Source organism: Melanotaenia boesemani, chromosome 24 (genome assembly GCF_017639745.1).
Source record: "Melanotaenia boesemani isolate fMelBoe1 chromosome 24, fMelBoe1.pri, whole genome shotgun sequence".
Taxonomy (NCBI): Eukaryota; Metazoa; Chordata; class Actinopteri; order Atheriniformes; family Melanotaeniidae; genus Melanotaenia; species Melanotaenia boesemani.
This window is the reverse complement of record NC_055705.1, coordinates 14,657,588-14,675,041: the sequence shown is the minus strand read 5'-3', so window position 1 is coordinate 14,675,041 and position 17,454 is coordinate 14,657,588. Positions and strand designations below refer to the sequence as shown.

General features: G+C 38.3%; 2 protein-coding genes across 4 annotated transcripts; both read left to right on the top strand.

The window, feature by feature from the left end:
- The first annotated feature begins 2,214 nt into the window (after positions 1-2,214).
- LOC121635933 (transcription elongation factor A N-terminal and central domain-containing protein) lies at positions 2,215-8,893 on the top strand. Of its 3 annotated transcripts, none has more exons than XM_041979373.1 (3): positions 2,215-2,531; positions 6,692-6,816; positions 6,970-8,893. In XM_041979373.1, exon 3 carries the CDS (start codon positions 6,972-6,974, stop codon positions 7,944-7,946), a length of 975 nt encoding a protein of 324 aa, XP_041835307.1. In that variant the 5' UTR covers positions 2,215-2,531; positions 6,692-6,816; positions 6,970-6,971; the 3' UTR covers positions 7,947-8,893. The 3 variants fall into 3 exon arrangements, with proteins under 3 accessions (XP_041835307.1, XP_041835305.1, XP_041835306.1); XM_041979371.1 differs by having other exon boundaries at positions 2,216-2,531; positions 6,967-8,893; XM_041979372.1 differs by lacking the exon at positions 2,215-2,531 and having other exon boundaries at positions 6,660-6,816; positions 6,967-8,893.
- Positions 8,894-10,945: 2,052 nt separating this feature from the next.
- LOC121635467 (ras-related protein Rab-9A-like) lies at positions 10,946-16,009 on the top strand. The gene is made up of 2 exons (XM_041978621.1): positions 10,946-11,158; positions 14,916-16,009. The coding sequence occupies exon 2, from the start codon at positions 14,995-14,997 to the stop codon at positions 15,595-15,597; it is 603 nt and encodes a 200-aa protein (XP_041834555.1). The 5' UTR covers positions 10,946-11,158; positions 14,916-14,994; the 3' UTR covers positions 15,598-16,009.
- The last annotated feature ends 1,445 nt before the right edge of the window (positions 16,010-17,454 follow it).

Genomic DNA, 17,454 nt, shown 5'->3' with positions numbered 1-17,454 from the left:
AGAGTTAATAAGATATAAAGACAATAAAAATCAAACACAATAAGAATAAACAGTGCAGATTATCTATATAAGTGTTATAAAAATTAATATGGAGACAATGAAGAAGGTTAATATTAACCTTCCACATTAGGTTAATGAACATATAAAAATGTAATACTGGTGAAGGATTTCTGCAGGAGAAGCAACTCCTTCCCAACACCAGTGAACATACAAGGAATGGACATGGAGATAGTGACATTTTACAAGCACCTGGGTGTTCACCTGAATCATAAACTGGACTGGACACTAAACATGAACTTTGCAAGAAGGCCCTGGCTGACTTTATCTCAGAAAACTGAACTCTTGGAGTGCTTTAATAACTTAGTAGTGGCATCCACCATTTTTTATGTTGTTATCTGCTGGGTGGGCAGCATATCAGCTGTGGACAGAAAGAAACATGACAGACTGATCAGGAAATCCAACTCTGTACTGGGATGCCCCTTTGACTTAGTTAAGAGAGGAAGATTATAGCTCAGCTGTCATCTTGGTTGGAGAACTGCTCTCACCCCCTCCATAACACTGACAGCACTGCAGAGATCCTTCAGCAACAGCAGCAAAAACAGAGAGATGCATTTAACTTTGTCCCATCATTTAAAAAAAAAAAAATAAATGTAGGAGTTCAGTGTTTTGCAAATAATTTTCTATTTGTTCTGAAGTTTTGAGGAAAGGCTCAGGTTCTAAAGAAAGATCAAATGAGCACAATAACAATTAACAATGATAAGAGAAAATTATTAAATAAAAACATTAATATCTAATCAAGTAAAATGGGTTGTTGTTGCTATGTTTCTTCTTCTTTGTTTTTTGCCGGTTGTTGCAATGGTTTTTCTTCTACATTTTGACGTTTGTCGGTTTGTAGATAAGTTGCTGGACAGTATCGTTATGTGTGTGTTGTTCTGTGATTACATTTTCGGAGTACGATCAAAACAGATTTTTTTTATTCTTCACGTGTGATGTCTCAACCAGATAAAAAATCTCATAAGATTAAAAAAAATCGTTATGTGTGTACCAGGCTTTAGATGTGTAAATATCAGTATGCATGTTTCTGGAGAAGAATTAAAGAAGATGGCATATAGCACAAATGAAAACAGTTTGGGCTCACCTAAAAAAAAAAAAAAAAAAAAAAAAAGTTAAATATAACCATAACTTTGGAATGATGAAACACTAGCTCTAAATCTCTATCAAATCATAGTACTATATGTGAATATTATTTCTACAAAGGCCATCTGTGATAAAGTGAAGCAGAACAAAATTAGACTGGTTTTAAACAGTTCACGCTAGATTTCGAAAATGAGCATTTTGACACAAATTATCACCATCTGTTCTCAAAGTACCCCAGTGAGGGAACTTCAATTGGAGAAAAATCAAATTAAGTTAATATTGTAATGGAAATTTTAAAAAATCCTTTCTACTATGTAGTTGATGATTTCATGAACAGGGGAGTTTATTAATCTTTGGTCTTTCGATGAGGGGTAAAGTTCAGGCTCTTGTGGTTTCCCTTTATCTTTATCAGTAACTCTTAAAGGCACGCACATGCAGCTGCTTTAGGCTGAGAGTAATTGCTCTCTCTCACAGCTGAAGCTGAAGAACAATCCTTTGCACCTGTGCAGTGTTTGCATTTAACATCTCCTCTGTGATCGCATTACAAATATACAGAATGTCTTGTAGATGGCGCACAACTGTGAGCAATGGAAGGATGTGGTTAGTTGCAACCATGCAAGGTCCACCGGTGGTAGATTTCCCACAAGACTGAACATTTGTCCAGTTGCTGTGTGTGAGAGGGAGGGAGGAAGGGTTTCATGGGAAAACAATGTGATGAATCAATGATAACTGTGCAGTGGAGAGAACATATGGTGTTAAGCACAGAGGATTTTCAGAACAAAGTCATGTCTGAAATTCAAACAGATCAATACTCATACTTTCTCTTGATGTTTCAGGTCACTGCTTTTGTTCCAACTGGTTAACAGAGGTAATGATTTGAAAATAACTAAAATTGCTATCAAAAGAACTCCTGCATTATATCAGCAAAGGTGTTGTGAAATGCAGTTTCTTACAGACAGCACAAACTGCAATGGAGACAGAAGTTGATGCATCTTGTGATTAAGTTTTTTGGCTCACTCCCTGCCTGTGGAGAAAACATCCCGACAATCTGGTATCTGTTACTTCCTTACTGTTACTGGCTTCAACAAAAGTTTATCAGAAAAGGAAAAATATTATGATCAGTCACAGCAGACATAACAGCAACTGCTTTCTGTGATTTCATGTTTGGGGAGTTTCATTTCCTGCCTGAGGTGAAGCGAGAAGGTTAATAAGTACAAATTCAAGTCTGTGCCACTTTGTGTAGTTTATAAGCTCCAAAATAGAAAGCGAAGAAGCACTGAAACCTTGCAGTGCATCAGTCAAAACAGGATGAACCATGTGGCAGAAGCTGAGGGGAGAAAAAGTCAACTCTAGTCATGTGTGATCACTGTCAAGGTTTTTGAAGGGTGGTGTTGGTGAGTAAGAGCTCCCTCCTTTCAATGACAAACACACATACCATGTTAAAAGCATTGGGCAAAGAAAAAATAGGGGCTGAATTTGCATTTGCAGCATAAAAACTACTCTTTGTCCTGTGTGCTTTTGCAGAAGTTGCACCTTTCTGACGTCTGAGTTCAAACTGATGACATGAACAAAAACCTTCGTCATCCACAGCATATTTTATAACGTCTGAAGAAAAGTACACAAAAGGATGTCACTTTACTTCTTGAATAATTACATTAAAAAGCTTTAATGATTTAAACTTTTTTTTTTCTTTTTATTTGCAGTACAGAATATAAACTAACCTTTCTCTGTAATCTGAGGTGCTGGTCATTCTGTGCAGTCCCTCTATTGTGCAAGCTAAAAGTAACTTCAGGTCACTCGCTTTAACAACTCTTTTTTTACTCAGGTGTTTTGTGTACAAACACTTGGTGTGTCTGGGGTTTTCATGTTGTGTTTGTGTGTACGTGTGTGGGGGCCTTGTAGGCAGTTTTTTTACCATGTTGAATGTCTGAGTATGAAGAAACTGATCACTAGGAAGAAACCCTCCCTCCTCTCCTGGATTACTCAAGCTTAGGGCGGGGTAATGTGCATGTGTGTGTGCTCATGCATACATGCCTTCAAGTGTGGTGTGGCCTGCTCAAGAGGCGGAGACAACAAAAGCAGGATGTGATACAGCAGTACACCACTTCCTCATACAGCTTTGTTAGAACAGCACAGTGCAAAGAGCGCCACCTCTTGGTGTGTGTTTGTCACAGCAGCATCATGCTGGTAAAATTCCATTCCCACAGATAAGGAACGCACAAGTGCAAACAGGCCACAATAAAATTTCTTGATAATTTCTTGGAAACCTTATGATTGCTTTGGGAATTCAAGCCATAGGTTTGGAAAAACAAAATACAAAGGGCTTGTCGAGTTTAAGAGCTGAATGAGGTTTTGCTTTTTTTTTTCTGTTTTGTCCATTTCTTTTCTGAAGGAGTAGAACCCCACCCATGTCTGTCCACACACCAGGAAAACACACAGTTAAAGTGGTAGATAGTTCCTAAAGGTTGCAGGTTTGATCCACAATATCCAGTTTCAAAAACACAAACATTACAATCACTTGAAAATCTGTTATTGCGCATTTTTGACCCAGTGCAGAAAAGTCTTCAGGCCAGAGCTCTTGTTCTCTGACTCAGAAAGTTACACATTAATGCTGCTAAAAGCTTCCTGGAGGTTTAGGTTTCCATTTGGACTTTTAAAGGCTGCTTTCTGAAGACTTAAGAGCCAGGAGCTTTCATACGAAGAGACACTGTATCACTTTTCCCACAGGGTTTCCATTATATTGAGTCTTGTAAGCAAAATTTTTAATATAAGATTAGGAGGGTGATGTCATACTACTGGTTATGTAATGGCACCCTGCTCATCTATTTATATGTCACTGAGGTATTTATGCATGGAAAATGACAAAAAAAATCTAAAATGCTTTGGAAATCATTGGTGTTGTTACTTTACTGAATTAAAAAGCAATTTTGCTGCTCCACTTTGAACATGTGTACAGACTGTTAACTGACCCCAACATTGCTAGTTTTGGTTATAACAACTTATGCAGTTCCCACAAATGTACTAAAAATTCTCTACATCAGCTAATATTAATGGCTGTAATTTTTGGATTCAGTAGGAACAATGAGTAAATCTGTGTAGGACTTGAATCAAGTTCAGCTTTTATCTGTAGACAGATCAGTGAGGAACCTCGATGGAGTGCAGTGCTAGAGCGACTAAAACGTAGGAAGTAATTAGCTCATTAGCCATATTAGCTTACTATTGCTATTTCACTTATCTGCCAGAGAATAAACTGCTCAATAGAAAAAGGAATGGTTTGCAGTGTGCTAATCTGTCCACAATCATATGACTAGGCCTCAAACTGACAACTAGCAAGCAGCAAAGCAGGTTAGCTCAGGGCTTTTCTTATTTGTCAGTAAAACATACAACTGAATATACTGATAATGAATAAATTAGCAAGAAAATACTGTCAGATTAAGATATAGACTAAAGTTATTGTAAGTGATGAACATATCCCTGGTTATCCAACACAAAAGCAGTTAGCTAGCCAGCAAGAGTAGCTGTATTAGTAGTATTGTGTGCATATGGCACATGCTTCAGGAGCTGAATATACAAATGATATTCACAATTCTTTATAAATCAAAATAGCAAAGAAAGCACAAATTCTACTGCTATTTGTTGGCAAAGTGGGGTAGACCATCCAATAGGAGAGACTTTAGTTAATTTCTAGCTTTTATGCTGAATCCTCTTTCTTATCGTGGTACTTTATGCAGCTTTAGGTACAACTATCCAGTTTGTTAGCAAGACTTATAGAATTTGTTTAAAGGCCCTTTAAACACATGGCCCTTTCTTCAGACCAGAGGTAACAGCAACATTGCTGCACACTGAAATCCATTAATTTCAAAGACTAGTACTGCACAATGATTACTGTACCAAAGCATACAGCTTATGGGTAGCTCATTGAACCTGCAACATACTCTACAGTGCCAGATGCAGAGTGGAGGAGAAAATCTTGTTGTAATTGAATTCCCTGACAACTTTGCGGGACTTCTGTTGCCTCAGGATTTTACATATTTGAGAGTGCAGCATAATTCTGATGTGTATCATAATGCAGGTTGGTATATTCAAGGTACAGTTTCTTTTCCAAATAGGCAAGAGTAATGTTAGCACAAGACAGATATATTTCCCTTGCAAGCAAAATATACTACAAACCTTTCTTACCAATAAGCTAAAAGTTTTCTAATGTCCACCCATTTTACTCTTTGCAACTATGCAGGCCTTTGTGCTGGCCTGTGGCGAGTGTTGTGCTTGTTGATTGTTGTTCTGTTTAAATTCGTCATAGTACATTTAGCCTTAAATCTGTGATAAAGCAGAAAAGCAGCTGGTAATCCATACTTTTAAGAGCAACTGCCCAAGCTTTTGCCTGGTACAGATTATTTTTGCATAGGATTATCCGATTGATTTATCCTTTGGCTTTGTTTATTACAAGCATCCAGTGGTGTTTGTGTTGGATTTAGGGACATAAAGGTCCCATTTAAAGTCTTTATGCTTTGCTTCTTTTTGTCATTAATGCTTAAATGATTATTAATAGATTAAATGGCTGGTGTGTGCCTCAGTCTTAGAAAACTCGGCAGTATAATTTTGCAAGTTTAAAAAGTAAGACATAAGATTTAAATGCCCCCCTCTCACCAGTCATATCCCTATGATTCCTCAGTGGTACTCATAGGGCAGTGTGATACGCAGTTGTAATAGAAATAAAATTGCAATAATTTCAAAGAGAAATATGTCTCTTAGCCACAAGAGATATTGACTCTGAGGGCATAATAAGTACCTGAAAACTATCCATTGCAGAGGTTTTATGTACAGAAACAGCTCTGGTCTTGACTGAAACCACAAATTATCCAAAACACTCTTTTATCTTCCTCTTTCATAAAATATTCTTGCAACACAGCTGAAAGACTTGCCTCATCTTGTTATGAGATACCTTTTGAATTCTTGTCTGGAGGCCATTTAGCTGTTTGTGTTAGAGAATTGCATGTTCCTGCATGCAGGATCCAAACATTCGATTCCATAACTTAAGCAAATCCTTCACTAGTATTGCATTCATACTTGTATAAGTGAGGTATGGCCATAATCATACAGATGAATGTATATTTCAAATGATCTTTTAAATTATTGCTTTAATCGTTAAACCTTTGGTCACACCCTTGACATAGTTAATCCAGCTTTTTGTTTATAGTCAGAGATCAGGAGAGAGGCATGAAAATGAACAGAAATTTGTGTACCTGCTGTGGGAATAACCCCCCAAAATCAAATGCACACAAGTAAATCCTTAAAAACACACTTATCTTACAGTAGATTTTAGTCAAATTAAAGAATGACACCACTGCTGCAAGGCTCTGTGGTGATACTTTTACACATTAAACATTACACATTCATGTATGGTCACATAATCCAGGACGACATGCAGATGCATTAAAAATTGCATTACATTTCATTCATTTGAAACATTACGTAGACAGTTAAGCACATTACAGCAAACTAACTGAACAAACTTCAAGAGCATGATTAATGGTGTGATTCTGTTAGGCTACAGCTCCATCTAGGGGTATATTGAAGTAATTCCCTTCTTTGGAGACAAAATCAAGATGGCTGCTCCCATGCAGACGTTTTTGAGGTTGCTATTAGCAAGAAGAAGCTGCAAACTATAAAAGCTATCAGGTAAACCAATATTGTAGTTTGAACAAAGTATATATTAATGTGCTGAATTATGGATATTATTAAATATCATCTCAAGAAATTGCCACTTCCTTATACAAACTGTGTCAAAGGCCTGCATGTTATGTTTAATGATATATCCTCTATGTGCAGCAGCAATGGATGCAAAAGAAATAGTCCACTGTGCGCTTCAAATAGAAAAGTTCACAACAGACAGAAGCTATGGGAACATCATGACCCTCCTTGATGACCTTGAGAAGTCTCATGTTACAGCAGAGCAACTGGAAACAACAGACATTGTCAAGGCTCTCTACAGGCTCCTGAAAACCTGCGCAGACAATAACCTGAGAAAGACGGTCAAGAACTTGTTGTCAAAGTGGAAGAAACAATACAGTAAAGACAGGAGAGGAGTAAAGTGTTCAGATGGGAGTAAGGATACTAAGCTCTGCAGTGCTACAGAGATTGGAGATGGTGGTATTTTTAAACAGGGAAATTCCCAGTCAGGCTCATCACAAGCAAGCAACACTGGGGAGGAAAGGGAAACCGCTGCCCTCCAGAATCATACTCCCACTGCAGAAAGAATAATGGCTTCTTCTGACTCTGTGAGAACAAAATGTGTTCAGCTTCTCCTTGCTGCCCTCTGCCTCAAACCTTGTGATCAAGACAACAGAGCAGACCTGGCTGAAAACATCGAGCATCATATCCACGAGCTCCACAGAACCAATCAGGTGAAATACAAAAGATGTATAAGGAGCAAGGTGGCAAACCTGAGAAACCCCAAAAATAGTCATTTACGTCAGGGTCTCCTGAGCGGTTCACTGCTCCCAGAGGTCTTCGCCCGGATGTCTGCAGAGGAGATGGCCAATGCAGAGCTCCGGCAGCTGCGAGAGGAGTACTCATCTCAGGGTGTTAGTGAAAGGCAGCTTCCACAAGGGGTAGAGGGGACGCAGACGCAGAAGATTCGCTGCAAAAGGTGCGAAGGGTCAGACTGCAGAGTGAAGCAGATGTCCAGAGGTGCCCTTTTCTTGCCTGCATGGGTGAGGCGAGGGGGCCCTGATGAGGATGCAATGACTTTTGTGACCTGTAATGGTTGTGGGCAGCAGTGGTATCATAGTGGCTGGATCTGCCTCTAAATCCAAAAGCAAGGTTAATTAACATGGACAAACACTGAAATGATAACCAAGAATTTTTAGCAAGATTGATAACTATCTAATGATTGTCTGTTATCGTTGTTTTAACTCTCCTTGTCAAGAATGTTCAAAATATGGCTCAGTTTGTTACAAATGATGGACTTTGTGACCAGTTGGCCTGCCTTGAATGCACATATTGTTTATGACTTTCAGTAGATATTCACTGATTTTATTTAGTGCCCATCATCCTTTTAAATTAATTTACTTGACATATTGTTTTAGTAAACCAAAAGTCTAAACCACAAAGTGTACTATCTTGGAACACTCAAAAAGCAAGATAATATATTATTTTAAGGACCTGGAACAGTTGGTTTTGTTATTAAACCTGTCGTCGATTTGCTGTCATTTAAGTAGGTTTTCCTAATTTGCTTTCTGTTAAATTATCTACAACAGAATTTAGTAATGTGACCAAAAATAAATGCTGTATCTGCCTTTGACATTAATATATAGGACAGAAAGAAAAGAATAAAAACAATCAGCTTATTCTACTTCTTCCTAATTCTCTTAATCCTAGTTGCAAGAATCCACTGTGCCTGAGTAAAGTCAACTAGTCAGAGAAAGAAGTCATTAGGTTCACGCTTTGGCACATGAGCGAGCTGGAGGCAAAAGCATTTCAGCTGGAGGAGCCTGCATCTTAAAGAAAGCCATGATTTTTTAAGAACAACAACAGTCTATGGTGTCATTAATTGGGGCTTTGGAGCAGAGCTAAAGCACAGCAGAGAGGGAGGTGGGATCAGGAATGAAGTTGTATTCAATCACATTTTTCATCCAACTTTTCATCTTCTAAATTGAGGATCACCAACTCTGGACCTCTTGAGCCAGTGTCCTGCTGGTATTCGATATGTCCATACTGCAGCACACCGGATAATGGGTCGTTAAGAGGCTGGTGCATACCTTGACAACAAGCTGTTGGAGAACTATTTCATTTGAACCAGGTGTGTTGCAGCAGGGATGCAGTGGAAACCTGCAGGACACTGACTCAAGAGGTCCAGAGTTGGTGATCCCTGTCCTAAATGTTGCCAAGTGCTGCTTCAAAAAGCCCATACTCTGCCCATTTACAAGTTTATGACTTCATTGTGATGATCTATTGCAGTAAGTTTACATGGTTTAAATATCTAAATATTTCTCTAACAATACGAGTCTTTCTCTCTTTAAGACTAATCCTTCGGAGCTGATTGGTCAATTTTGTACATTTTACAGGCATTATGATAATGTGGTTAATGATTATGTCTAGAAAACATGAACTAGCTATTTCATGCAGTTCATGAACTGTGTCTTCTTTGGGACAGAGTAACTGGGTTTGACTATGTCATCTAGGCTGTTTAACTTTGCAGAACTAAATGCATTAATTTTAAAGCTATATGTGCTTAGAAGTTAGTATTGTAAATATAAAATGGGAGGACAATTTTGGGATTATGCAAAGATTAAACAAAGGGCTTTTGTGCAGGATGATGTACATAATTTTGAATCTATTATTACCTATAACTATTCATGTGTTGTTCACCAATTAAAACTTCAAGTTTCATTCTATTACATGCTAAAAAGCCAAGTCTGTTTCTTTTTGCATCAAACTAAAATTACAAACTTTAAAAAGCCAGATTACGTAATCTTGCGATGTAATTATTTCCGGCCTCTTCTCTAATAGCTGTTAAGTGTATTTCTACTGAGCAGATGTGCTTTCAGTGGTCTCTATGTCTTACACTTTCTTGTTAATAGTAGAGGGAAGTCATAAAGCCCTCACTAACGTGTTTCTGTGTGTTAAATATTTCATATTGGACTTATTGTAAATAATTCTGGGTTTGAAATCAAGGTTAATTCTTTTAAATGAAAAGAAAGAAAGCATGGCCTTAGCTTACTACAATATCCAATTCATTGGTGGTTAACAGAATCCAGTGCATGAGGCATGTGACTTTAGGAAACGGTGAGCATGTGAGTCAGTAATCTACCCTCCTCAGCAGCTTCAGGGGTGGATATCCCATTGGGTGCCCGTCAACATGACACAATGACTCATACACACATCACTGTGACATCACATGGAGGGGTCATGACTTTACAATTTTAAGTCTGTAACAGGCCCGTTTCTTTTCCTAAGCTCTTGTCCAAAGATTAAAGCCTTTGTTACAAAACTAAATGGTCTCCATTCTGTCAGATACAGAGCTGCAGACTCTGGTTGGTAATGGTATGACTCTTTGCTATTTGCTGCATTTGTCTCTCCTTTGCCTCCTTTCAAACACTGCTTATGTTTTTGGATGATATGCTGGTTAAAGGATTTCATGTCTTCAGTCACAGTAGCATGTTAAACGCTCTGAAGCCAACAAACAGACAAAGCTTAGACAAGGTTTCTGTCAATAGTTGGAAAACTAATAAAGGAACATTTTAGTCCAGACTTACACATTTAAATGGACTTGTAATGCAGCAGAGATGTATGAATCTGGGTCAGTGTCTCAGATTTTGGTCAGAACACTATCTCAGATTTTTGACATGTGCATGACGTGTATAAGAATTTTGTGTTTGTAAGACAAATTAGCTCTTTTTAAAGATAATAGTTCTTATATTTTAAATGCCACATATGCTTTAACTACTTTAACTTTCATTTTTTATTGTGCAATATTAAAAGTTTAACCAAATCAGTGACTGAAGCTATTAGAAATTAAATTAAACTAAGAACTGTTTTTGACTGTGGAGAGGGCTTAGAGCTGTTAAGGGCTTCCATATACCCAAGAATCCCCATATTTCACACACAGATTCTAACCAAGAATAATAATAATCCTGTTGGACATTGCAGTTAGTAATAATGTCACCTCACACTAATTTGTGTTGTACATTGGCCACCCTATTAAAAATGTCCTAGATACGCCTCTGCCTACCTACGAACCATAGCACCACCCTCTGTTTTAACCATTATTATTCTGATTTATGTTTAAATGTTAATGTTTTTTTGTAAAACCCAACTGTGTGTGGACGGACTGTGTCGAGAGAGCCTGAGGGGAAGAGGCGTGACAGGCACCACCGGGTCATATGAGCGTCATCAGCGGCGGTCAGAGGGAGTCGCAGGGACAGCGGAGCGCCATGTCGCCGACGGAAAATACCTCCGTGCCGGGATAAACGGGAACATTTTTACCCCTGGAACCCGAACCCGAACATCACGTCCACAGGTATTGTTACAATGAGGTTAATAAAGGTTTATTTTATTTAATGTTTTGTGAAACGTCTCACTTTCCATCGTCTTCATTCGTTGGTGAAGTCGCGAACGTGTTGCCCATTATCGGACAGCAATTGACTATGGCGAAGCTTCCATTATCGGACAAACTTATGCCTAGCTAGTTTCCTATTATATAGTCATCAAAATATTGACGACGACTTTACGTGATACTTTTGGAATAGTATATATCTCAATTGCAGGTAAATTCAAGCATCGTAATTGTTTATTATCCTATACTTAAGTATATCATTGTTTTATGCAAAAAGTTAAGCCAAAAACAAAATCGTGTCATGAGCTTTCCAGTTAGAAAAACGTGAAGCTGCATTTATGACCTATTATATAAAATGCGAATACTTCCACATTTATTTGTAGGTTTATTGCAGTTTACAGCCATGCAATGCTCAACTAGCATCACATGTGGCTGTTGCTTTTCCTTGTGTTTAGTATATTTTGAACAGAAAAGGTCTAAGAGGCGTGTCACCAGCTTTTTATCTGAATCAGCTCTCCTGTCACGTCTTTGCTTGGCAAATTATTAACTTGCAGGTTCAGCGTGTTGCCTCTGGCACTGAATTTAAAACTAAAACCTAAACTAGGCTGTTGTATTTTTCCAGGTTTAAATAAATAAGATATTTAGAGTTTGCTCTTCAAACACACTTTTCCTCTAGTGAATGAAGCACATGACTTCTGAGTGTGTGACTGCATTCATTCCTGCTTCTTATTCTCACTTTTTCAGGCTTTTTTTTTTTTTTATTTTCCATGCACAAAAAAATCAACTTTACAAGTACAACGAAAATTCCATCAAGCAAGTAATTTCAAATACAAAGAGAAAAACCAACAAAAACGTTTTCTTGGCTAACTTTAACACAGTCTTCTGGCTATGATGGTTACTCTAACCCCCACATCAGAGATTATCTATTAAAACATTCTTATTCTGCTGCATTGCTGTTTTCAAAACAGTGTCTCTCCAGAGGAAAATACACGAGCAGCAGTGCGTTTAAATGTCCTAGACACACCCTGCTGAAAGTGCTTTTTGTTACTGGTATTGATTTAAATTTTCTCAAAGAGCAGAGACCAGATTGCAAGGCTGCAACTGCACCACTGGATGTAGGTATTTCCTTAGACATCCAATTAAATTTCACATGCTAAATGATAGTTGCACTTAAAGTAATTTTCTTTTATACAGACAATCAAAATTTTAATATTTGGTTTGATTAAATTCAGTCAGACAAACTGCCTGGGCGGAGTACAACTTAGAGTTGGCAGTCACAGTAAAAATAAATCACTCTCTTTAAGTTTTATGGTTTTATCTATCGGGAAATAATAAAATAAAGATAAAATAAGAAACACCTGGTCTTTACAATGTAACGTGTCATGTGTTGTTTATGTGAGATTTATCTATATAGTTTTATTACCTGGTATCATTCTGTATTTAACAAAAACAAAACCAAAAGGTAGAAACAGCGTGTTAAAAACAAAGTACACCCTCTCTGAAGAGATTAAATAGCAGCCAGGCTGCATCAGATGTAGTCGATTAATTGATCACCATCCATGTAAACACTTATATAAACTGAAATGTTTTGGCAGTGTGCTGGTCTGACACATTCAGGTGTGTGTGTACACAATGCCAAGGAGGAAAGACATCAGCAGTGATCTTAGAGAAGCCGTTGATGCTTCTGGAAAGCGTTATAAAACTATTTCCAAACTATTTGGAGTGGTCAGTCTTCCCAGAAGTGGACTTAGCAAGTTCAGCCTAAAATTAGAGCAAGCATTAATCAGATAAACTGTTAAATTAAACCCAAAAAGCTACATCTAAGACTCTACAAGCCTCAGTTAGCATGTTAAATGTTAAAGTTCATGACATTAGAAACAGACTGAACAAGCATGATGTGTGTGTAAGGGTTGCCAGGAGAAAGCTGCTTCTCTCTACAAAAAACATGGCGGCACAGACACAAGACTTCTGGAACAATGTTCTTTAGGCAGTCCAGACCAAAGTGGAGATGTCTGGAGAAAACTAAACACAGCGTATCATTAAACACCTCAAACCAACTGTTAGGCACAGTAGTGGAGGGCTGATGATCTGGGATTGTTGCAGGACCTTGCAGCCATGAACTCCTCTGAATACCAAATTATTCTAGAGCCTAACAAAGAGACCACCAACTCCAGACCTCAATGGCCAGGTGCCTGCAGGTCTTAGATGTTTCCCTGCTGCAGTACATCCAGCTCATTGGTCATTAACAGGCTTGGGCAGAACTTGACCGCCATCTGTTGTAGAACTATTTAATTTGAATCAGGTGTTCATTTAGGGGGACTGTGGCTCTGGAGGACTGGTGGTTCCTGGTCTAATGTGAGGTCATTTGTCTCAAATCTGAAGTTCGGTTGAAATTGGCTCATGCAACCGGGACAATGATCCCGAACACTGCAGCAAACCTACAAGAGAATAGCTGAAAAAGACAAGGATCAAGGTGTTGCAAAGATCCACTCAAAGTCCAGACCTCAACCTGACTTGAATAATGTGGCTGATATTTATTATGTCAGCCACATTAATTAAATTGCATTGCTATCAGACACATATCCTCTGCAGCAGTGATGCTTTTGTAGAAGCAGCTGTAGCTCCATTGTGAAGAAACAAACTTTTTTTTTTAGCAACCTTTCACTCTTTCATCAGATGACTCAGCATTTTTTGCTGTAATTCTCCTTTTTAACAGCAGCTAGTTTGCGGAAGTAAAGAAGTATTTGTATCTGCCCACCTAGTCCAGTGACAGATCAGTGATGAGACGGCACCGATTCCTCATGAATGCGATGGATGAGGTGATCTTCCGCTTGTACCAAAGTGATTAGACAGCCCACGTTAAGTCTCAGAGATTTGCCCTGAGACGTAGGTGGAATGACTATTATCTAAAACTCATTATTCAAAGAATGCCAGTGTGTGTGGTGCAGGATTAAATGTGCTCTTAAATCCTCATTAGTCATTTTTTTTAAGTGGATACTGAGAGGGTGACTCATTTGGTTGCGCTATGATCCCATCCTCTGCTTCATTTTATCTACAGACTTCTGTAACTTCTGTAACATGAGGAAACTAAATCTTTTTCAACCATTGGCAGACTCACTGGTCCTGTGATCAGCGTCCATGTGATGTTCTGCACGGATTACTTCATGCATAACATGTTACACGTAGCGTAGGAAGTTCAGGGGTTGCATAGTGTAATGAGTGGGCTATGGCTGTTTAATCGGATTAGCTTGTCGACTAACTTGAATCAGCTGTCCTTGCAGTCCGAGTATCAGGAAACATGGAGACAGTTCATGTCACTCACTTGCAAGTAGCATGCGATTAAAATAAAAGTGAGCAGAGGATTGGTCTGTTCTTATTTTAACTATACAAATGTTTATCAGACCTGTTTTCATGTTTCCATGATGTCTGATAGTTTTAATTTCCAGCAGTTTTCTAAGAGAAATACATCCAGTGTGTTGATATCCAATTTCTGGCATGTGACACGGTTTGTGTTCATATGTTATAGCTTGGAGCACAAAGTTGTGAGCCTCTGGTCATTGCTGGGCTACAAAATAAACGTTACCGTGCCATTAAAACAATAAACTCATCAGGACACTGCAGCAGTTTATTCAGTCATAATAAAGCTGCATATATGAGTCCGAGTTCATTAAATCATTTGACAATTAAATAAATAATCAGATGTATTTTTTTCCTCCTTCAGGTTAAACTACTTGCTCTCTTGTTTGGTCTCTATTGGCCTGGATCACTAACCCCAGAAAACCCGGCACGCTGCCGCCGTGATGTCCAAGTCTGCCCTCCTGAAGGTCATCCTCCTGGGTGACGGTGGCGTTGGCAAATCATCATTAATGAACCGCTACGTCACCAACAAGTTTGACTCACACCTCTTCCACACTATAGGTGTGGAGTTCCTAAACAAAGAGCTGGATGTGGACGGGCAGCATGTCACCCTGCAGATCTGGGACACGGCGGGTCAGGAGCGCTTCCGCAGCCTCCGCACACCCTTCTACCGCGGCTCCGACTGTTGCCTCCTCACCTTCAGCCTGGATGATGGACAGAGCTTCCTCAACTTGGCAAACTGGAAGAAGGAGTTCGCTTATTATGCTGACCTAAAGGACCCTGACAACTTCCCCTTTGTGGTACTGGGCAACAAACTGGATGTTCCAGAGCGGCAGGTGTCTGGGGAGGATGTTCGGCAGTGGTGCCGTGAAAACGGCGGACACCCGTACTTCGAGACAAGCGCCAAGGATGCTACAAATGTAGCATCGGCATTTGAGGAGGCGGTGCGCCGTATTCTGGCCTCAGATGACAGAGATGATCATCTCATCCACACCAACACAGTAGACTTACAGAAAAAGAGTCACACGACACCTCGTTGCTGTTGAACTGAGTGCTGAATTACTGGAAGTGGCACTTATACAGATGTCACATGAGGGATGACTGTGGTTACAAAATGAAGAACTGATTCTATTCTAGAATACTGCATGTCCTCAGTCATTCTCTTAACTAGGATCAGCATTTAAACCGATCTTGATCTTTGTATTTTTTTTAGATTAAATCTAATGGTTTGTGGTGTTTTTAATTATCAAGCTCCAAACTCTTGTGGAGCTTTTGTAAAGTAATGATTGTTTTATGGAATGACTGAAATGGCACATCAGGAATGATAAATTGTGACTGTCTAAACCTGAGCACCACAAGTGTCTTCATGAGCTTAAATACTGCTCTGTGGACCTTTAATAGTCTTTAAACACAGGGTGTCATCTTTGGGTAGTGATTGAGACATGCTGAAAACAAAAAGAAAAAAGAGGTGTAATGTTGTTCAAAGTTTCAACCCACAAAACATGAAGTTCTGAAATTACTACAGGGCTTAAACTGAAGTGCTTTAAGCTGACCATGAGCTGTACAATCACATCTAGAGTATTTGGATTTAGTACTAACTGACCTGAAACTCACGAGTAACAACAGAAAATCTTAAATACAGGCTACACATAAGCTCAGGTTGTATTTTCTTTGCACATTTTTTGTCATTATTTTCAGTTGTAATAGACAAATAAATATAATTTTCCATTTGTAATTTTAACTCAAGGCGTTATGGACTGTTTTTAAAACTAAGGAACTGTCCATTTCAGGTTTGCCAGTGTGGAAGTACCAAATCAGTCATCTTCAAATGTGATTTTTTTTTTTTTTTGGTGAAGACATAACTACGACCACATAAGATGTAATAATTAATTTCTGATGTTTAAGTATTTATTCATCAGTTATGTTTAAGTTTTAGTAACTAACTTTTATTAAGGCTAATTATTTCCAAAATTTTTTACACGGAAATGAAATTGCAGCAAACACTGACAGCGGAAACGCTGCGCTTTGATCTTAGTTTTGATTTGCTGTGCAGTTCTCTTTTTGTCCACAAGGCGGTGCTAGGGCACCAAGAGATGAAGAGATAAACGCCATGTTTTTGGCAGCGGAAAAAAAGAAAAAAATGTTGAATTTTAGCATTATATGTTTGATTGGAGGCTCCGCGCAGACGTCGATATTTTTATTTATTCTATTGTTTGAGTGGAAATTGGAGATATAGCTGTTAGAACTATTGTCTCACGGTTTTTCAGTTAAGTGAAAACGGGTGTGGACGGGCGGGCTGGAAGCTACAACTGTAAGTATTAAAGTTTTATTGCTTAACATTTTTTCAAAACAAGTCTCCATCTCCACAAAATTAGCTATATTTTTTTTCTGGTAACATATTTAAAAACATAATTTTGCATATTAAAAACGATTTTGTTGTGACAGGAGGCTGTGCCTAATTCAGTGAAATGGTGTCACCTGAGCTTTGGAGACGTTTATTGATAACAGCTGGCAAATGCCTCCAAACTTACAAACACATGTGCTTTCAAACACATTTTCTCTGGTTACAAATTGAAATTATGTGACATTTAAAAGAGGAAGAAAAAAAGTGAAATCTTTTTGAGTTATTTGTGCAGAGGTACATTGCTGAGTTGAAATGTTTAGTTCCCTTTTTTATTGAATTAATAAGCAAATATTTTAAGAAATGGTTCCTTATGCAAAACTGTAGAAATCTGTTTGTACTCTACAGTAATTTTAATATTTGCTCTTTGTTAGAAAAACTACTGGAACAGGTTATAATCTATAGATTTGATTGGCATGTTTTGATATTTTCTAATCCAAAAATGCCTCCAATAATTAAAAAATAGATACAATTACATATTTTGTGAGAAGTCATAGTTCCC